The sequence below is a fragment of the Canis lupus genome, chromosome 6, assembly GCF_003254725.2.
Source record: "Canis lupus dingo isolate Sandy chromosome 6, ASM325472v2, whole genome shotgun sequence".
Classification (NCBI taxonomy): domain Eukaryota; kingdom Metazoa; phylum Chordata; class Mammalia; order Carnivora; family Canidae; genus Canis; species Canis lupus.
In genome coordinates, this window is record NC_064248.1 from 18,677,364 (window position 1) to 18,699,148 (window position 21,785).

The following is a 21,785-nucleotide window of genomic DNA, read 5'->3' on the forward strand; positions in this document are numbered from 1 at the left end:
TTTGGGAAATATGTTTCCTGCATGACTGCTCTTTTTTTCAGGGTGAAGCCACACCCTAGAGGTCAAGATCACAGAGGGCAAATCAGATGCCACCAGGGCCACAAGGGACCCCGGATTCTTTAAGGGGGCCACAGGGAGGGACAGAGCAGAGGGCTAGAGCACAGCTAGTCTTGGGGTCCTGGGCAAAAACTGAATCTGGATAATCCAGTTGACAGGATCTCCCCACCACCCACTGAGCCTGTCATCTTCCCCAAGCCCTGACCATATCTGTCCCCAATTGAATACTGGCTTCTTTCTTTCCTCTCACTATTTCCTTCCAGCTCCATTGTAAAGGTCTCTGCTCACCCTCAGGGTGATTCCCTGGGCTGTAGCCTCTACTGTGGGATACTACAGGGAAGGGTGGGGAGTGTGGCAAACTGCAAAGTACCTGCCTCGCCTGTGGGAGTAGCCACCCCTCGGCTCTAGCCGATGTCTTCAGGTGGTGGCATAGTCCCAGCCTGCTGGGTTTCCACAAGAATCTAGATTCTCATGAGGCTTTCCCATTTTGAAATGTTGGCATGGAATTCAAAATTTTTAAAATACCACGTAGACCCAGAGAGGAAGACACACACACACACACACACACACACAGGCCAACAGACAGAGAAAGAGAGGAAACAAAAAACTCCAGAAAATAGAAGAACAACAAAAAAATCTCAGAAACTTGTTCTTGGGCCAGTATGCAACTTCTGACCTACCCTGCTCTATTTCCTTCACCTGCACAGCAGCCCCATTTGGGGAGAAGGGGAGGCCCAGGGAGGTGAGAGCACTTGCCCAATACAATGAGGTGGTGGGGGAGGTGGGCAGCATGGGGCTGGGGGCCAGAACCCAAACCTGGCCTTCTAAGCTTTTCCCACTACACTGCAGCTACCAGCCTCCTCTCAGACCCCAGCCTGTGTGGGCCAGAGCTTATGTCCAAGGCCAGCTTCTGGACTCTAAAGAGAAAGAAGACTCATTGCAGTGTGGTGCTGAAGGCCAAGGTCACTATGACACATCTCAAATGCTCAGTGACTGTCCCCGGATTCCAACAGAGCGGTTTCTAAAGGGCATGTCTGCTAGAGTCATTTCTAAATTGACGGGGACTGGAGCCTTGCGGAACTCTGGGGGCAGTAAGGCATTGTCAGAATCCGTTCTGGTGATAAACTAGTTTGTCCACTTGAGAGCTCGGAGGAGAAGGACTCATTCCTTGGGGCTCAGAGTGTCAGCTTGACACACCCACATTTGTTGAGGCCCTACAATGTGCCAGGAACCAGACTAGGGGTGGGCTTTGCAGCCATGATCTTCTTGACTTGTCCAGAGAACGTGCAAGCTTGGTCGTGTTGATTCCATCTTATAGTCAAAGAGACTGAGGCTCAGAGAGGTTAGATAAAGATCCAAGGTCAAATCCAGACCTCTATGACCCCAAGACTCTCTCCATCTTAGCACGGCATCTACCTGGAAGGAGTGGAGAGACCATCTTCTTTGCTGAGGGGGATCCGAGGGCCAGAGCAGGGGCTGGGGTGGTCAGGAGAGGCTTCTTGGAGGAGGTGACCTTCTATGAAGAAAAAAGGTATATTAGTTTCTCTTTGCTGTTGTAACAAATAGCACAAACCTAACGACTTAAAACAGCATAGATTTCGTATCTTGCTGTTCTGGGGATCAGAATTCTAAAATAAGCCTCATGAGGCTAAAATCAATCACAGTGCAGGAGTGTGTTCCTTTCTGAAGGCTACAGGTGAGAAACTGTTTCCTCGCCTTTCCAGCCTCTGGAGGCTGCTTGCGTTCCTATGCTCGTGACTAACCCCATAGCACCCCAACCTCTGCTTCTGTTGTCCTATCTCCTGTTCCTGAATCTGACTCTCTGGCCTCCCTCTTATAAGGACCCTTGTGATTACATGGGGCCCACCTAAATAATCCAGGATAATGTCCTCGTCCCAAGATCATAATCACATCTGCAAAGTCCCTTCTGCCACATAAGAGAATATATTTGCAGGTTCTAGAAACCAGGATGTGGGTATCTTTGCAGACCCTTATTCAGAAGCAGATGACCCCACCAGAGGCCAACACTTCGAGGGCTGGAGTCAAGCCTGAGGCTCCAGAGGGCATGGAATGTTCAGCAAGCAGCCGTGCTGAGGGTTGCTGGTGGGCAGAGCTGCTTAGGTCCCACTTTTCAAGGGCATCAAATGCCACATCGGGACATTTGAACTTCATCCTCCAGAGCAGTGCTCCTCACACTTGAACGTGCATCTGGATCAGCTGGGGATCTGGTGAAAATGCAGACCGTGAGTCAGTAGGTCTGGGCGGGGACCTAGAATCTGCATTTCCTATAGGCTCCCAGGGGCTGCAGCTGTTGCTGCTTTGTGAACCAAGGCTCTAGAAAAAGATGGTGATGCAGAAAACAGTTCCACCCAGACTCTGTGTTTCCAGAGCATCACACTCGTTGGCATTTGAATGGCATTCTCTTCCCAAGCCCTCTGCTAGCTAACGTTTTTGCACATCCTACAAGAGCGGCCACTGAGGATCGCCACCATGACCTCCAGTCCAAGCCTAAAAGGTTCCGTCTGACTCATTGAAGGAAGTTTCCCAGCGCTGTGACACCAGCAACTCACCAGTCTTCTCAGGCCTTCATGCAAAGGATGTGGCGCTGGGGTGGACAAGATGACTCGGGAATAGCTCTCAGATCCCCGCTCTTGGCTCCATTATATCAATGTGGGCATATTTTTAGAGCTGAATTGTCTTTTCTTTTAATCTAACTCTTTGAAAATTGGCACCCTGGTGTGTGGGGTGGCGTGGTATTTGCTGGAACCCCTCCCCCCATCCCTGAGCAAGCTGGATAACCGAGGGTTTGCTGGGTATTTCACTCCTACATGGAGATATGTGAGGACCATGTAGGGTCTTAAAATGTTACTTCGACGCAACGCATCCAGGATAGAAATGCCTTTAGACATCATTGTATAGAGGGCTGTAAACTCAGACTCATGAGAGCTAGACGGGAGCCAAGAAAGGGTGACGGGAACCCTTCAGGCGGGGTCTGTGCTGACCCAGACCTATGTGCCCTGTCTCAAGCGAGCAGCCCCAGCTCAGCCCTACAGTCATCAGCATATGGGAATGCAGGTCCAGTATTGCTGCATCCACTCATTTTGCAAACGAATCCAGAAACCTGGATGAAATTTTATGTGAAGTCTCCTATTTTTAAATGTTGATAATGAATTCAGATATTTTTAAAATATGTGTGGGCCAAACAAGACATTTTTGTGGGCTGGATTCGGCCTGTTGGCAGCTTGTCTGAGAAGCCACTTGTTTTACTGGGGGGGAAACTGAGGCCCACAGAGGCACAGGGGCCTTCTTGAGGTCCCACAGCATCGGCTGGAATGCAGGGCTGCTGAGTTCCAACTGACCATCCATCCTCTCGCTGTGGCTCCTCTTCGGGCCACCTCCTTCCCCCTCCAGACCTCAATCCCCGCACCTCTCTGAGGGTTACCCTGCTCCCCAGTCTTGCAACATCCAGCAACCTGGGATGTTGACATGGCTCCCCCTCCCTACCCCAGTGCCCTCAACTGGTTTTGTGACATGGGTGCATCCTAACTCCTCTCTGGGCTAACATCTCGTGGAGATGGAGCGCTGGGGGTTCAGTGGCCCCCAGAACCCCTCCCTGCAGGTCCCTGAAGCCTCCCAGCCCCTGAGCATCCCCACCTCTGAGCTTCAGTATTGACATTCTGCAAACAGCAGCTGTCATGAAGCCATTTCCAGCCCCAGAGGTCCTGGCCCACGTCATTTACATGATTTAACATGCTGGGTTTCGGGGGGCGTGTCTCTGAGCCCACAGCCAGCAGCCACTGCACCATGACTTATTGATTTGACATATTAAACTGATGGATTTGGGGGGGGAATATTTTATCTTGAAATGCCATGGTGCTTTGGGATTTCATATGATTTTGCAACAGTTCCCCTCTGCTCCCCAGAAGGGTTTTATTTGTCCAGTGGCTGGGATGCACTTGTTCTGGCTGCCTACTCCTTGGCCACATCCCATGGGAATAACAACAAAGACAATAATAGTAACAGCTCGTGCTTACATAACACCTGCTGTGTGCCAGGCACTGCCCTAAGCACTTTGCTCATCTATTAACTCGCTTTGTCTTCACACAGCCTGCAAAGTGGGTACTACATCCACTCCCAATTGTCAAGTGAGAACACAGGTTCAATGGGAGTGTGTCACTTGCCCCGTCTCCCAGCTAGTACCCAGTAGAGCCAGGCATCAACCGAGGTGAGCCGGCCCAGGTCCCTGTTTTTCATGCCTGTGCCCCACTGCCACTTATAATTATCCTAATTGCTCATAATTATACTTATTAGGAAGTAATAGTAACACTTAGCTTCCTTGAATACTTCCCAAGTGTCAGGCTTGTGTGATTTACAGATCTTGTCTCATTTAATGCTCAGGACAGATCTATTATGCCCATTTTTCAAATGAGGAAACCGAGGGACAGAGGCATAAGGCCCCCGGCCAAGATCGTACATCCAAGACACAGTTCCCACCCGTGATCTCCCACTCAGCCAAACTGGTCCTGGAAACTCTCTTAGCAAGGGAGGGACTGGGGCGAAAGGGAAATTGTTCTTGAAAACCCATCAATTCCATCAATGGAGGGTCAGAGTTGGTGTTATGAAGCTGTTTTTTAAAAAGGCAAAAAGAGCAGCTAACAGGATTAGCTGTCACCCCACGGGCCCCGTACCTGATGAGAAGCCATTTCATTTCTTCTGCCCTGGGAGGTCACCAGTTCTCGGCTGTAAATCGAGCCATTCGTGCCAAAGTCAGAGACTCTAAGCAATCATCTCTGTGATTCCTTAGACTTTCTGGATGTCACCAAGGCAAGACCCCACTGTCCCGGCTAGAGGCTGCCAGCCCACTGTCCTTTCAGATTTCCTTTATTCACACGTGTGGGCATCCATAACAGGAATAATCATGATGAGCACTGATTGCAGGCCAGGCCCTATGCAGTGGTTTCCAATGTTTAATTATTCAAGTTCCACCTTCTCTGTGTTTGCCACACGCCAGCATCTACCATCTAGCATTGACTCAATCTTCTTCTGAAGTTGACTCACTTTTCTCTTTTTTTAGGGGGGTAGGAGGGACAGAGGGAAACGGAGAGAGAATCTCAAGCAGACTCCATGCACAGCATGGAGCCCGACGCAGGCCTCCATCTCACGACCCTGAGATCATGACCTGAGCCAAAATTAAGAGTTGGACACTTAACTGAGCTTAACCCAGGCGCCCCTGAGGTTGACTCGCTTTCTTATACGTACATTAAAAAGGGAACTTTTGATCAGTGGTGCTCATGTTTGAGGGTTCGTCAAGATCGTCTGGAGAGCTTGTTACAACAGTCAGGTCCCGAAGCCCAAGAATTAGCATCACACGTTGTTGCGTGCGACTGCAGGTTGGGGCCCACGCTGAGACTGCTGGCTGAAACTACTGCTCTAATTGGATCCCTTGCCAAAAACCATGATGTGTCAGGGAGGGTCCCTGCAGGAAACAGAATCCCCCAAATGGTTCAAATGAAGGCACTTTAATGAAAAAGTCCTTATAGAGGCATGGGAAGGGCTAAGAGTCTGAGGCCCCCAAAGGCTGGCTATAGAAGGGAGACGTTACCAGTCTTGGGTGGGAAGGAGAAAGGGTGGGAAGACTGTAAGAGCCACAGCTGCTTTGCTCCCACAAACTTTGGGAGCTGTCATAGGAAGAGAATGAAACCTCTGCCAGAGAAGGGGCTCAAGACAGGGAGCAGGGCAGAAACACACTGACTTCTCTCTTCCCACCCTCCGATTTCTAGCCAGTGCCCCTCATTGCTCATCCAGAGGGCCAGGCAGCCTGGGGGTGGGTTCCTAGGAGTCAGGTCCCTGGGGCACAGAACAGGGTGGAGAAAGGTAGAGAGCAGTGGGTGGGGGAGAATGGGAGAGGATGGGGCTGATGGAGAATCACCAGCCCAGGAGGAAATCGTCTAAGTGTCCTTCACGTTGACCTAGGAATTGCCCAAGATTTTGAGCCCTCTCACGGTTTTAAACAATTAACAAGTGCTAGAAAGGTGTTAAGGACACATTAGCACCAAACAGAGACTCTTGATTGAGGTGATAAGAATTTTTAAAATAACAGAGAAGTGAGTAGCTTTTTCACTTTTTGACTCAGACAATTTCTCGTGGTACCTCCCACTCCACCCAGGAAACACAGATGTGTAGATGGCACCCCCCAGCGTTACCCACTTGGAGTACTTAGCTCTCATCAGGCATTGGTTGAGGGCTGCAGCTGGGGGTGGAGGGTGGAATCAATCCCCCCCCACACACACCCTGTCTAGCCTGCTGTGAAGGTGGGTGAAGGTGGGGGTGGGCGCTGGTGACCAGGGCAAGCACTGGGCCAGAGAGGGCCATATGCCGGGAGGGGGCAGTGTGCGCGGAAGTGCTGTGGCAGGGGTGGGTGGGGCACCCATCATGTCAGCCTCACGGCCCTCTTCCCAGCCTGTTCCCTTGGGGACTGATGTTCATGAGCGTCTCAACCACCCTCGTGCCTCCAGTTACCATCTCTTTGACAATCATTTAATGAGTGCCCATGTCTTGCCAATGCCTGCACCTTTCTGCCTGAGCTCCAGGTACATCCTGGACATCCTGCCGGAGGTCCTGCAACTGATGTGGAAGCCCACTGTCTTCCTGCCTTAGGATCACCTCATTCTCAGTGAAGAACATTCACCATCTGCACAGTTGCCCAAGCTGGACACATGGCCCCACTCTGGACTCCTTCCTGTTTTTTGTGACCACATTCACAGTCAGAGTCTGCTGAGCCCATGCCTTGGGGGTTATCAGGTTCCCCACTTGTCCTCACCCCCACTGTTGCCATGGCAGGCCACCATCATCTCTTGCATGGAGCATAGCAGGGACCTTCAGCTGGCCTATCCACCCATGCATCCTTCCTGAGCGGACCTCTTGATGGGGGGATCCTCCCTTTGTTGAGACCCTGAGGACCCCACTGGCCTCTGCCTCGTGGGTGAAGCCCACCTTCCACAGCTTGGCTTTTGGCATCCTCATGGCCTATTTTCCCTTGTGACGTCCTTCCTCCCACCCATCCCCCAACATCTGGGGGCCAGCTGGCCTCAGGATTGTTGAGTACTGAAGCCCACCCTCTCCCCCATCCTGGTTCAGGAATTGCTTGGGATGCTGGAAAGCATGTAGATGAGAGTCATGGCCAGGGACCCCTGTGTCCCTCAGCTTAGATGGGCCCTTCTGACCAGCCCAAGAGCAGAGAATAATATGATTTCAAAGTGGCTACTCCATCCTGCCAACTTATAGCCATGACAGGTCCTGGCGTCAGAGAGGTCCAGTTTTGAACCCAGATGGTACCACTATCTAGCTGTGTAGACTAGTTGCTTCGTCCCTCTGAACCGAAGTTTGCTCATCTGTAAAGTGGGTGCTACCTCCCTACTCATAAGGGTGTTAGGAGGATAACATGTGAGTGCCAGTGTCTGAGGTCAGGTTCCCTAGATGTAGACACTGAGATGAGGATTCATGTGTAAGTCATTTACAAAGGAAATGCCCCAGGGGAGAGGGGTGAGAGAATTGGGGGAGGCAGGGCCAGGGAAATAAATCTGGAAAGAATAAGAGCCTAAGTAACTGTAACCAGGAAATATAGTGCCTGTTTCTCCATAGTTAACTTACTTATTTTCTGAGTATCTGAGCCCCTGACGCCCATCACACCCCTCAGCCCATCTGAAAAAGCAGAGCTGAATGCTGCTGTGAGGGCAAGTGGGAAGGGTGGAGGCCTGGCCTGGGCCCATGTAGGCAGGGATAAGAGCACCATCCCCTTGGGGAGGGGGAGTAGGGATGCTCTGGGGGAGGCACTGAGTCAACAAGCAGCACAGTGGTGAGGGGCGGCCTCCGCCTGCCACCAGGATGACAGCAGCTGGAGGTGAAGGCTGCTGGGAGGGAGGCCAGGCCTCCGAGGGAGCTGCCGCCCTCCTGGTGTGGCTCAGCTCACCCCGTATCTCCTGCCTTCCTCCCTGCTGCCTCCGTGGGCCTTGGGCCAGGGAAGGGCCTCGGAGGCTATGAGTGTGCCGTGCCAGGGGGTGTTTTAACAACATCCAGGCTGCCAAGAGCACATTATTCTTTTACAGAAATCCAAGGGATTGCCCAGGAGATATGATATTTTTGTAGCCAAAAAAAAAAAAAAAAAAAAGAAAAAGAAAGAAAGAAAGAAAAGAAAGGAAAAAAAAAAAAAGAAGGAAAGAAAAAAGAAAAAAGAAAAAAAGGAATTTCTCCACAGCTCTAAAAGCCCGTGTGCTAGGAATGATAGTGGGTGTTCCAGAATCTGGATTCTTCATCAGGGAGCAGATAAGGACTGAGAATTTTCTGTTTGTTTGCTTCATTCACTAAATGGTATATTTTGGATGTCCCTAGGACATTTCTGGTGGAAGGAACAATTTATAAAAGCAGAGAGGTAGGAAAGACATGTTTGACAAGTTTGGAAAACAGAAAAGCTGAAGATCGGGACTCTTTGTTGTAAGGGATAGAAATTCCACCTCAGACTGGCTTCGGCAAAGATAAGGACTTAACTGGTTCATGTGACTGAAAGAACAAATGACAATAGCTTCAGGCATGGCTGGATCTAGGGGTTCAAACAATGTCATAGGACATAATCCTCATCCATCTCAGCTCTGCCTTCCCTGGCATTGGTTCTCCTTTCACAAAGGCCCTTGCTCCTTGGTGACTCAGTGAGTTCCATCCTTCCACCCTCCTAGGCTCAAACCCAGGAGAAAGAAAGGACTTTTCTTCGCCAATAGTTCCAGCAAAAGTCCTGTGACTGACTCTCATTGAACTGACTTGGGTCATGTGTCCATCTCTGGCTGGCCAGGCCTGGTCCATAGTCCCTTCTCTAAAGTGTGGGGCTTGCTCTAACACTGGTTAGTGTGGCTTTAAGGTAGGTCGTGTAATGCGTTACATTTTCTCATGCCCATCCTTTTTCTCAGAAATCTTATCTGCTCCCACGATTCCATTTCTCCCTCTTGACTCTGTCTCTATCCTTGGACCTCACTCAACCCCCCTGGGCTCTATTTCCAGGGGACCATGGTGGGGGCATGTACCTCTCATACAACAACAGTAATATCATACATTGAGCTGTCACTAGATGCTAAGCACAAGCTCTTCACATTGCTGTGTAGTGGAATCCTCACAGCATGACAATATTATGAAATAGGTGTTACTATTATCTTTGTTTTCTCCATGAAGAAACAAAAGCATAGAGAGGTTCATTCTTAAATCAATGACTAGAGTTCGGGGTGGGGGGTCATGAGGCTCTGGTTGGCTAGATAGGAATCATGTGCTTGACCATGGAGCCAAGATGTGAGTCAGCTGCAACTCAACTACACAGACCAAGAGAAGGGAAAGGACACTCCAAATGAAAAACATGTAGAATGAAGGGAGCGAGAATGTGGGGTGGGAGAAACAGAATATGCCCCCTAAACTAGGTGGTAAATGATGGCAGTCCAAATTGGAGAAGTTTGGGAGGAAAGGGAGCTGTGCTAGCATAGGATCCACAAAGACTTGGGCAGCGAAGCCAGTGCAAGGACAGAGGTGCAGCTGGCCTTCAGGAACAGCTGGAACCAGGCACTCACACTCTCATCCCATTGGCCAACACTAGGTCATGTGATCACACTGGACCAATCAGCTACGCCCAGGAAGGCAGCCCCACTTTTTTAGAGCAGGGCTGCTGGGGGGTGGGGGGGGGTTGGTTAGCCACGAGGTTGAAGCTGGGGAAGGAGCCGTAGTAGTTTCTAGAAAAAGGGGGATACGGTACTGGGCAGACGAAAATGTAGGCGCATGCTTGTAGCTGCAGGTGATGTAGAACCCCGCCCTGACCAGTGTAACCATAGGGAAGCACTCGGGACTGGTGGTTGGCCCAGTGACGTCACCCTTCTGGTTGCTCTTCATCCTAAGGCCGATGCCCCCACCCCCGCCCCCCGGGCCATCAGACGGCTGCCAGGAGCGGAGAGGGACTGCGTCCATCTGCAGGGCTGGGGGGTCCTCCCTGCGGTCAGGATGGGCGATGCCCATGGCATCCCTCCTCTCACGGCCACTCTGCGCCTGTCGTGCAGGGGTCCTGTGGCTGTCGGTGGTCTCCGAGGTGCTCTACATCCTCCTGCTGGTGGTCGGCTTCAGCCTCATGTGTCTCGAGCTCTTCCACTCCAGCAATGTCATCGACGGGCTCAAGCTCAACGCCTTCGCAGCTGTCTTCACGGTGCTGTCAGGTAAGGTGGGGGGGGCCTCAGGTGGTGCAACCTAACCCCGGGCTTCCGGCAGAGCGGACCCCGCGGGGTTCCCGGGCAGCCCTGGGGCCGAGGCCTGGCGCTCCCACCCGGTGACCGTGCACCAATCACTGCCCTTCTCTGAGCCTCCGTGTTACAGTTTGTAAAATAGGATTTGTCTGCTCCCCTGTTCACTCATTCGGTGGTTATTGAATCACTGTGCTAATAATAAGTACTGGGAGGGGGGATCCCTGGGTGACTCAGCGGTTTGGCTCCTAACTTTGGCCCAGGACCTGATCCTGGAGTCCCGGGATTGAGTCCCAGGTTGGGCTCCCTGCATGGGGCCTGCTTCTCCCTCTGCCTGTGTCTCTGCCTCTCTCTCTCTCTCTCTCTCTCTGTGTCTCTCATGAATAAACAAATAAAATCTTTTAAAAAATAATAAATACAGGGGTTTTAGTGATGAACAGAAAGGGTCAGTTGTAGTCTTCCTGGAGCTTAACACATGTGGGAGAGAGAGGTGGATTAGCTTGAGATGTATTCAGGAGCTGAACACCGAACAGTCTAGTGATGGATGGTATTTGGGGGATGAAGCAGAGAGAGGTGCTTTATTAGAATGAGGGGATGGTGGTGTCTCCTGTAAGGATATAAAAGGGGGGCCTGTTTGGGGTGGCAGGCATATCACTCATCTGCTTTAGCTTATTTGCCTTTGAGACATTCTTGTGGAAGCTGAAGGAGCAAACACCCCTGGAAGCTCAGGGGCTAGTGTGGGGTGGGCAGAGATTGTGTGTCACGGCCACAGCTGAGGACTTTGAAGGTTTTAGGGAGAACGGGATGCTCCGAAGCATGATATGACTCAGGGAGGTGGAGACAGACGACTCCAAGAAAATGCCATTAGGTAAGGTGGCCAGGTGCCCAGAGTTATTTCAACAGATCCCGGTCATGAGGGGTTAAGCAGGGAATGTGCCAGAGGGAGTCAAAGGAACCTATAAACCATAACTTCAGGCGGCCTGACAGATAGAGTGGTGGCTTGGCTGTGTAAGACATCTGTTCCTAAAAAGCCAAATGTAAATTGAATTTCTATAAATCTAATCCCATTCTTCATGCTTTGGAAGAACCCTCTATTTAATGAAACCGAAACGATGAACCTTTTGGTGAGGGAAATAATCTCCCCCTAATTGAAGTATGTGTATATAACAGAGGGATCCCTCGAAGATTGAGAGCTGAATTCAAGAGATTACAGGACGTGCCACAGATCAAAACATGCATGACCTGGCTTTCTTGGGATGTGGAAATGTAACCATCATAGTAAAGGAAAGCAAGGAGAAGCAGAGTGATTCTCAGTAGCATGGTGTCCGTTTTGGCTCCTCCTCACACCATTCCTAGCTATTGGACTGTGGACTATTCTGGACCTATTTGTTCTCCCTGCCCCCTGATCTTGTATTCATTTACTCAACCAATATTCAATGAAGTCCTACAGGACCAGGTGCTGTGTGTTTGGGGAGGTCAAAGGAAAAACAGCTGTGCCTTCATCCTCCCGAAGTTTGCAGTCTTATGAGAGACAGACTCATCAAACGATTATAAGACGGTGGGTTGACCTCTATGTACTGGGTGTGGCGAGAGGCTACAGGAGGGGGACCCATGTTAGCCTGGGGTGGGGGGTGTAGGGATGGGTGGTTGGAGGGCATGGGGAAGGCACCCTTTGAGCTGAGACTTGGAAAAAAATATAAGAGTTTCCTTGACAGACAGCTTGGGGAAGGCACACCAGATAGAGGGAACAGCATGGGCAACATGCTGTTGTGGGGTGACATATTCTGGAAACTTTGAGTAGTTCAGAATGATGGGAAGGTAGAGGAGAACAAGCAGGAGAATTGAGAGATGAGGCTGGAGAGCTGGGTGAGGGTCTTGGTGCTTTGCAATGATCTTTAGATCTTACCCTGTAGGCGACAGGAAGCCTTTGAGAATTCAAAGCAGAGGGAGATATGGTCATTTGGGGTTGAGGCTCAGGCTGTGGTATGGACGGAGTGAGGTGGGGAGACTGGCCAGGAGGTGACAAGCGCAGGGGTGGTTGGAACAGGGGATGCGGGTTCACCCACCCTCCGGCTAAGAGGTAAAGTCAGCAGGGCTGCAGGCAGCTCAGGAGAGCTGTGTGGGCATAGAAAACAGAGCCCAGGGAACTTCCTAGTGTGGAGTCCACAGAATTCAGGAGGTGCACGAGCCTGATGGGGAAGAGTTCCAGCTTTATTTCTCTAACTTGTAGCGGTCATGCAGTGTGTCCTTCAGCTATGAATGGAGGCAATAAAACTCGGTAGCGGGTGGCACCTGTTATGTAGTCACCAATAGTAATCTATATTTTCCTCTCACGCTACAGTGGTGGCAGATATCTCGACATGCACTCATTCAAAATGTGATGCTTCCTGGAGCTTCTGCGGAGTCTCGCTATCTAGCATGTTAACGAAGAAACACATGTACACCTGTACCGCAGACGTATTTGAGTATTTTGCTAACTATATTTCTGTATAGCTGGTTTGCTCTGTAATCCTATGTATTTTATTATGCAGCCAGAAACACCGTTCTGTGGAGGGGCCCACAGGTCCAGGTGGCCAGAGCCTCGGATCTGGTGTCCCCTGGCTGGTATCTGGCCAGGAACGTAATGAACGGTGTAGCTCTGAGAGGGGGAAGGTGAGAAAGGAGCAGAGAGTGAGAGGTGATGGGTCCGGGCTGAGGTGTGACATGCTGTGGGACCTCCAGGCTCCTCTCCCTTGTTAAGTGGTTTCACCTTTTCTTTCCTGGCTCCACGCTCGAAGATTCCCTTTCATTAGCCCAAGCACCTGGCCCTCCCCCTCAACCTGCTCACTCCAGTCACAGCATAAAAGCTGGTAGGCAGCCCAGGACAACCATCTCCAGGTCCTCAAGCAAACCTCTTGTGGGGTAGGAGGTGGGGCCTCTTCCCCCTGCCTCAAAGGGCTTATCAAAATTTTCACCCCTCAAAACAAACAAACAAAAAAAAACCCCAGAGTCCCACCGCTAAAGAAAATAAGATTGTCTCCAATAATTTCAGACAGATAAACAATGCAGGGCTCAGGAAGGTTAATTGACTTGCCCAGGGTCACACAGCTGGTCAATTGTAGAGGCAGGATTAAGCCCAGCTCCTGCTGGCTTGAAAGCCCTGTGCTCTTTTCAAGGGATGGAGCTGCAGGGGTGACCGGGCTGGAGGGAAAAGTCTTAAAAGTCTTTAGGAAACAGTAACTAAGAAGGCTGTGTGAGCCAGATGATGTCGTACCCAAGTAGCCGGTGGAGGAGAGAAAGGATTTTGTATTGCTGCCTGGGGGAAGAGAAATGGGGGCAACAGGATGCCAGGGGAGAGGCTGCCTGGCCTTTCCCGAGCCAGTTGTGAACAGGGCAAGGGGTGAGGAAGGGCCCGGCGGGGTGCGGGGCTTCGGGTCTGCTCTGCTGGGAGGGAAGGGGTGGGCAGGCCACTGGCAAGGCCCATGTGGGGGCAGGGCTGCTCCCTGAAGCCCCAGAGCAGCTCACACGGAGGAGAGGTCCTCGGCCTGAGGGCAACGCCTCCAGGGTAGAGGGCAAAGCAGAGTCGGGGCAGCCCCTCCTTAACCCAATTACTATAATCAATTATAACCAACCAAGTAATTATGATAACTCATGATAGCGGGCGCCGGCTGAGATGCCGCTGAGCACCAGCACTGGGCTCCGCCTGCCACACGGTGTCCTTGGGAGGAAGAGACTAACACTGCCATCGGCAGCTGGGAACACCCACTTGCCTACTGTGCCTAGCTGGTAAGTTGTTGAACCCCCCTAACTGCCCGAACCTGCCACATGAAGTGCCTGGAGCTGGGCTTAGCACCTGGGACCTCAGCTTATCGTTGTTATTATTATTGTTCCCAGCAATCTTCCAGTAAAGCGAGGGCAGATAGTGGCCCCAGGACCAGCCCTGTTAAGTAAGGGGGCACCAAGGGGCTCATGCTCCGTCAGTGAAAGGAGAAGGGGTGACACAACCCACCCAGCAGGGCTGCATTCCTGCCTGGAAGTGGTTGTAAAGATACAGTTGCTGCCCTGTATCTTTACAACCCCCCGCCCGACCCCGAGGACTGGGGGCTATGGTTGCTGGTCCACTGGCCCTGGGGGCCTAGAGCTCATAGAACTTCTAAGGATGTATGAAATGTTTTAATTTTGACTGTTTTTTCAAATCGGAAGAAAAAAATGTCATAGTAACAAAGACCTAACAGTGGATCTAGACAGGATCATAATTGTCTTTCTACTACCACTGCAGTCAGAAAGTACGATTTTTTTTTTATAAAGTATGATTTTTAATATTTCTTTTACGGAGGAAAAGGCCCATGGAGGCAGAAGTGTTTGGGACCCATGAAGGTCATGATGTGGCCCTGCAGTGGGCCACAGCTTTTCTTGGGCTCTCAGGACTGAGCAAGACCCAATTCCAGACCAGGCGTGGCTCCAGCTGCCTGTGGCCCCTTCCTGGGTCCTGTGATTTCAACCAAGAGGTACGGAGAAGACTGAAGACTCCCTGAGTTTCTTCCTCCAGCGACGGGAGGCATGTGAGAGCAGGCTGAAAATGTCTGTTTCCCCGCCCCGATTCCTACGAAAAGTGAGACAGATCTCCTTAGGAAAAACACAAAGTCATTTGGAGAACCCCTGCACAATCCAGCCAACTGTGGGCTTTCAGTAAGAGCTGCAGTGACATAAGAGAAACGTGACCATTTCTGGGAAATAAGCAGACCTTGCGGAGAAGTCAGGAAGAGTATTTTGTTGGTAACGAGAAAAGGAGATTTTGCAATAAAACCAAAAATGACCAAGAAGAGATTGCTGTTTGGAATCAGGTTTAAGGAGCCACGTTCAGAACGAGGTATTGAATTGAAGAGCAAGCACCTCCATGGCCTGCAAGGGGGACGCCACAGTGTGCTTTGGACAGGTTTGGGGATCTTGGAGCTTCTCTTAGTGTGGTGATTGTCACTTGTTACAATAAACCATCACATATTCTTTTAGGATGCACTTCTTGATACCCTAATTCTTGGATCTGTGGTGAAAGAATCCTGCATTGATACCCCCCTCTGTTCAATCTCCCTGCCCTGGTCAGACTGGGTCTCTCTCCCAGAACTTAGAGAGCAAGTACTTCTGTATATTTTTGCATCTAAAAGTGCAGAGTTGAAGTCAGAGAAATAAGTATTTCTATATTACTAAAGATTCTTTTGATTGCAAGTGACAAGAACCCAATCATATTAGCTAATGGAAGAAAGGGGATGATGATAGAAATCTGTTGATTCATGTAATTGAAAAATCCAAGGTGATTGAGCTTCAGGCATGGCTGCATCCAGGTGATCATGTCATCAGGTATCTATATCTCCACACTCTGCTTTCCTCTGATTTCATTCTCAGGCCTTGTCCATGTGGCGAGAAGATGGTCATGGCAGCTCCAGGCTTACATAAGATTCAGTGGTAGAAAAGAGCTCCTTTCCAACAGCTCCCACAAAACTTTAAGGAAGACCATGACTGGATCCACTAAGTTCATAGACTCATTCCTGAACCAGTCTCCATGCCAGAGAATGAAATACTCTGATTAGCCAGGCCTGGGTCCCTAGACCTATCCATGGTGTGGGCTTAGCTATGGACCAAGCACGATGATTACACAGTGGTGGACAAGCAGTTGCCCAAAAAGGTTGCCTGCAAATCCAAATGGTTGGTCAAGTTGGGAATTAGCAGGAGGCTAGCAGTGGAGCTAAAGGACCCAGACCCCTAGGAATGGCAGAATTTCCTTAAAGCAGATCCTAAGATTAAGATTTGTGTGCCCATTGCTTATTTGGGAGGTGATCCCAGGAAGTGTGGTGGGAGAGTGGAGAAGGAAGATGGGAAGGGAGGAAAGTCAATAAAGAGAGTGTCAATGAGCAGGGGAGCACTGTGGGCCACTGGGGTTCAGTCCTGGGGTCCGTCTGAGAGGCTGTGCAGACGACACCTCAGAACTGTTCACCCAGTAAGAAAGCACCGCTATTTATTCACCAGCCCCTTTTGGGCACCAATTTAGAGTCCTTCCCGAGGCATTAAGCTTCCAGAATCTCTAATCTTCTCCGCCTAAGAGAGCAAGTGTCAGAGGAAGGAAGCTGCTGACGGGCACAGGAATTGCCCTGGCCCCTGCTGCAGGTGGCCTCTGGTACAGGTGTGGGATGGACAGTGTCCGGGACAGAAGAACAAGTCAAAGAAGGGGTGCTCTGAGCCACTGGCCCACTGTAATATAGTTCTGATGCTATCTGCCTGCATCCATTGCCATGGGCCCTGGGAAGACTGCTCCCACCTCAGGTGCCCGCCACAGGTTCAGCCTCGCTTCTGACCCACTGACAAATTCAGGGTTTCCTCCACCCCCCCCACCCCCCTGCCCCGTGATAAACCACTAAACTACTCACAGAACTCAGGAAAGAGCTATATTTAGGATTACGGTATTGTTGTGAAGGATGTGGTCAGGATAAGAAGAGACCCTTAGGGCAAGGTCTGGGGAGGGCCTCAGGTGCAGAGCTTCCATGCCCTCCTGATTCAGTGGAATCGGGGTGCATCGCCCTTGTGGCATATCCATGTGTTCATTAACCAGGAAGCATGCTCGAGCCTGGTGTCCAGAGTTTTTACTGGGGGCTCATTACGTAGGCATGATGGTTGGGATTGCTAGCCCTGTGCTTGAACTTTTTTTTCATTTTTTTTAATAATAAATTTATTTTTTATTGGTGTTCAATTTGCCAACATACAGAATAACACCCAGTGCTCGCCCCATCAAGTGCCCCCCTCAGTGCCCATCACCCATTCACCCCCACCCCTGCCCTCCTCCCCTTCCACCACCCCTAGTTCGTTTCCCAGAGTTAGCAGTCTTTACGTTCTGTCTCCCTTTCTGATATTGCCCACACATTTCTTCTCCCTTCCCTTATATTCCCTTTCACTATTATTTATATTCCCCAAATGAATGAGACCATATAATGTTTGTCCTTCTCCGATTGACTTTTTTCACTCACTGTGCTTGAACTTAACCTCTAACCCTACAGCCTCCCCTCTGGTGGCTGATATTGAACTGGCTCGAAGTCCTGCCCTCTGAGCATGTGGTGGATGGTCATTGAGTCATCTCATTGGTTATCAAAAACTCAGGTGTGATCCAAGGGCTCGGGAATAACAAAGAATCAAAGACACTCCAATCGCCCAGGAAATTCCAGGGATTTAGAATCTATAGAGTCTCCCTCTCAGAAGGGAGGCAGTGAGGGGTGCGGGGGTGGGGTGGGGTGGGGGAAGGCCAGTCACATTCTTTATTAAACAGCAGGGGTCTGGTTGGGCAGACAGGAGCTGTACCTGCAGCACAGGGCTCACCTGCCCACAGCCAGGTTTTGTTTGGGTGGACTGGCGACACTGATGAAGTTTGAGGGAGGGAGAGACCTGGGCTGTCTTTTCTGATTTGGAGCAAGTAACTTAAGCACTTGCAAGGGAGCTGGGCCTGCTCAGCCTGCAGGCTTTCATGGGGGGTCCTGGAGAGTTTGGAGTACTTCTCTCTGACTCCCTGGGTCCACCAGGTAGCAGATCACAGCCAGCCTCCCCAGACTCAGTTCTCTAAAGCTAACCTGGCTAGGGCCACGCTTATTCCCTGAACTCAGGTGTGCAGGGAGCACTGAAGTGCTCTCCTTTCTGGAAAGGAAAAGATTTTATGTATTTGAAAGAGAGGCAGCATGCACAGCAGAGGGAGAGGCAGGCAGAGAGAGAAGCAGACTCCCAGCTGAGCAGGAAGCCCAATAGAGCTCCATCCCAGAATCCTGAGATCATGACCTGAGCCAAACGCAGCCGCTTAACTGACTGAGCCACCCAGGCACCCCCAAAAGGACCTTAATTATAATTCTGCGCTTTTAGCCTCCTGGCCTAGCCTTATCTTTAGAATTTTGGGGGACCCTCTCCCTCCTGTCTTTGCTGTATGGTCTTACATAATGTCAGACAGACAGGGGATGGGGTTTCATCTTTGTCATCGTCCTACAGGTCACAGTCCCAGAAACCTTTACAGCCAGAAGTGTCCCAGAATCCAGACCTTTTCAGATTTTCGAAGGTAACGTGATCACTAGGCCATTTATTACCTAACACCGCAGCAAGGGCTCGGGCAGCGCCCTGTAAGCGAATACATTTCATATCTCTGCAGTAAAATCCATGAATATTCATGCTAGGGGGATAAATAAAGACTGTTCAGGTTCAGTAGCTTCACATCCATTCAGTTTGGGCTTTTCTGCTTGGTGAGTTCAGGCCAAGCCAGGCTTTATGTCCAAAATGAGTTACAGAGAAGCTTTTGGATTTCAGAAGTTCTGAGAATTTGGAAGTGTAGACAGGAAATTATGAACTCAGTAGCTACCATTTACTGAGCATCTACTATGTGCTAGGCTTCTAAATACATCACCCCTATGTGATGGTAGGTGCTATCATTAGGCCCCATTTCACAGTTGAGAAAATTGAGGCACGAGGCTGCTAAGTGCAGTTCTGGCTTCAAAGCCCATGTATTTTACTACTGCATGAGTCCATGCAGGCTACGACTGAGCCTCTGCTGCCCTGTGCCCAGAGTCCCCTCTGGTCCCCAGGGCCACATGGGAAATGGGAAAACGAGGCTGACACTTTAGTACCTGTGGTCCTGTCACTCCAGATCAGAGTTTTCAGATCCAGTCCCCACAGGGACCATGTGGGTGACATTGGTGGGTAATGCCAGCTGGATGGACTACAACAGTGATGGTATTGCTGGCAAACGGGGGGGCGCGCCCCATCAGCAGCACATGGTTGCCATGGAGAAATGTGCATGGCCTTCTGGGAAAGCCCCAAATCAGATTGTTTAATTCAATTGTTTTTAAAATAGCCTTATTGAAGCATAATTTATAGATCATAAAATTTACCCATGTAAAGTGTACAATTTAATGGTTTTTAGTAAGCATCAACACAGTGCAATTTTGAGATCTTTTCATCAGCCCCATAAAAAACCCTGTACCCACTAATGCTCCTTATTTTCCACCAAACCCACCAGCCCTGGGCAACCACTAATCTATTTTCCATCTCCATATATTTGCCCTCCAGACATTCCATCTAAATGAAATCATGTGATAGAGGGTCTTTTATGACTTGCTTCTTTCACTTAGTGTGAGATCCTCACAGTTCATCCGTATCATAGCAGGTGTCACCTCTGTTCCTTTTTACTGCTGAATAATATTCCGCAGCACAGATCCACCACATTGTGTTTTTCCATTTGCCAGTGGATGGACATGTGTGTTGTGTCCACTTTTTGGCTAGCTGCGAACATTCTGTGGTGGCGTACAAACATTCACGGACCAGTGTTTGTGTGGACATATGTTTTCCTAGGGGAGGAATGGCGAGGTCACATGGTAACCCTCTGTTTAACTTTTTAATTTAAAATATTTTAAACTGTGCCAGCCAACAGAACATTACTGCGGACCTTCATTTCCCTCCCCTGCCCCAATCAAGAAAAAGCTAACTTTTTTCTTTTTTTTGTCCTGAGGACTATAGTGAAGACAGCTCACTCCCCCACCCCCTCTGAGGCCCCTGACCTAAAATGCTCAGCAATTAAGGCTTCTGAAAGTGGAAGCCTGGAAGGGAAGGATTCACAGATGGGTTTTTCTTGCCCCTTTCCTGCAAAACCTCTGGCATCAGGAAGTTCAGAGCCTCTGAATGGAGGGAAAGAAAAGGGGAGAAAATACAGGGGAAAAAAACATGAATTAAAACCCGAAAATATCCAGTCACACCCATTTATGCCCGAGGACCAGTGGCTTACTCACCAGGTACCTGAGGTTGGCATCCCTCCAAGGGACAGCTCTCTATGTGATCATTTCCAACCCCGTTAGGGGTTGAAAAATATATAGAAGTCTTTTCTCACTTAGCCTAATTTGACCATTCTCAGGATTCTTTTTTTTAAACGAAGTCTGTTTTTGCCATTTCTAGTTGGTATTTATCAAAGGTTACATTTGTAGAAGTGGATCCAGGCTTCTTCCCCTGACTACAAAGTGTGGTCTGTGCCTTCTGCTCTAAGTAACGTCATCTGTGTTTCTGTCCCTCCTGGCTGGTCCTCACACCGTCCTGCCCAAGCCCCGGGCTCCTGCCGGACTGCCCTCCCATGCTTGGCTGGCTCACTCTCTCACAGGACCCTCTCAAAGGGCATCTCCTTGGGAGGTGGGGGAGGCGGTCTTCCCCTCCTCTGTCCCCCTCCCATCACTATCCATTCCCTCCTGTGTTGTTTTTCTTAACGGCTTACAGCTTTCCAACAGTACGGTAGGCACTCGGTATCGATTGAGTGGATACAAGAACTTATAACCCATTTGTTTACTTGTCTGCCACCCCTCCCTTCTCTCCAGACCCAGTTTTCTCAACCTTGGTACAACATTTTGTGCTGGATCATTCTTTGTGGTGGGGGGAGGTGGGCCGTCCTAGACCTGGTGGGATCTGCAGCATCTTTAATCTCTACCCACTGGATGCCCCAGTAACGCCCCCTCCCAAGTCACGACAACCAGAATGTCTCCAGACCTTGCCCAGTGTCCCTCGGGAGGCAAAATCCTGCCTGGTTGAGAACCATGCCCTCCAAGGTGGGCTCCATGAGAGCAGGGGCTTTATCTTTCTCTTTCACTGCTGTGTCCTGAAGACTTGGCCCTCAGCTACTTCTCACTGAGTGCATGAGAATTGCAGAGGTGAAGCACATGAGTGGACCCCTAAGAGTGGGCTTGGTGGTGTTTGAGCCTCTGGGATTGCAGCTGGGCTTATAGAGCAAGCTTGGACTCTGGAACTGGACGGACCGAATCGGACCCCAGCGGGAACCACATTAGACTGTGTGGCTTGGGCAAATTCCCTATATTCTCTGAGCCCCTGTGTCGCCTCTGAAAAAGCAGCGCTGGGATGATTTTGAGCAATGAAATGAAATCGCCCATGGAAGAGCCAGTGGAGCGAGTGGACACATGGCGTGTGCTCAGCCCTTGCTTGTTAAACAGGGCTGCTCTGTCGGGTGAGAACAGGCACACGGATGCCAGGATGCAGGGACCAGGTGCAGGGCTAACTGAACCATGGGTAGGTGACCGTGTGTCCTGGTTGCTCCAGTTTGAATGATAAGCTAGCTGTCTGCTTGCCCTGCTTATGGGGCACTTTGCACGTGCATTACTCCGGTGAATGCGCCCTTAGTTTTTTAGAAGAGTGTGTATCTTGCCCTCAGGTTTCCTAAGGTAGAAACCCCCGGCCACCCACACAGCATCAGCACCAGCCCTTCCTACCTGCCAGTCCTCTGAATTGCTCTTTCCTCCTGCCTCCAGGGCTGCGTCTTTTCCCCTTGGCCCCTCTCTGCTTGCTGGGACAGCAGCACTTTTAGTTTAGGTTTTATTTCTTTCTTATTTTTTTAAAAAGGATTTTATTTATTTATTTGACAGAGAGCATGTACAAGCAGGGGGAGCAGCAGAGGGAGAGGGAGAAGCAGCCTCCTGCTCAGAC

General features: G+C 50.3%; 1 protein-coding gene across 4 annotated transcripts in view; it reads left to right on the forward strand.

Moving 5' to 3' along the window:
• Positions 1-21,785, forward strand: part of GSG1L (GSG1 like) — a 202,376-nt gene that overhangs the window by 116,146 nt on the left and 64,445 nt on the right. For 3 of the 4 annotated variants that reach the window (XM_049111267.1, XM_049111266.1, XM_025415665.3), the window contains exon 3: positions 10,140-10,292. In XM_049111267.1, the coding sequence (XP_048967224.1) occupies positions 10,140-10,292 (153 nt within the window). Of the gene's footprint in view, positions 1-9,795; positions 9,881-10,139; positions 10,293-21,785 lie in introns of those variants that run through there. The other variant, XM_025415668.3, reaches the window with a different exon arrangement.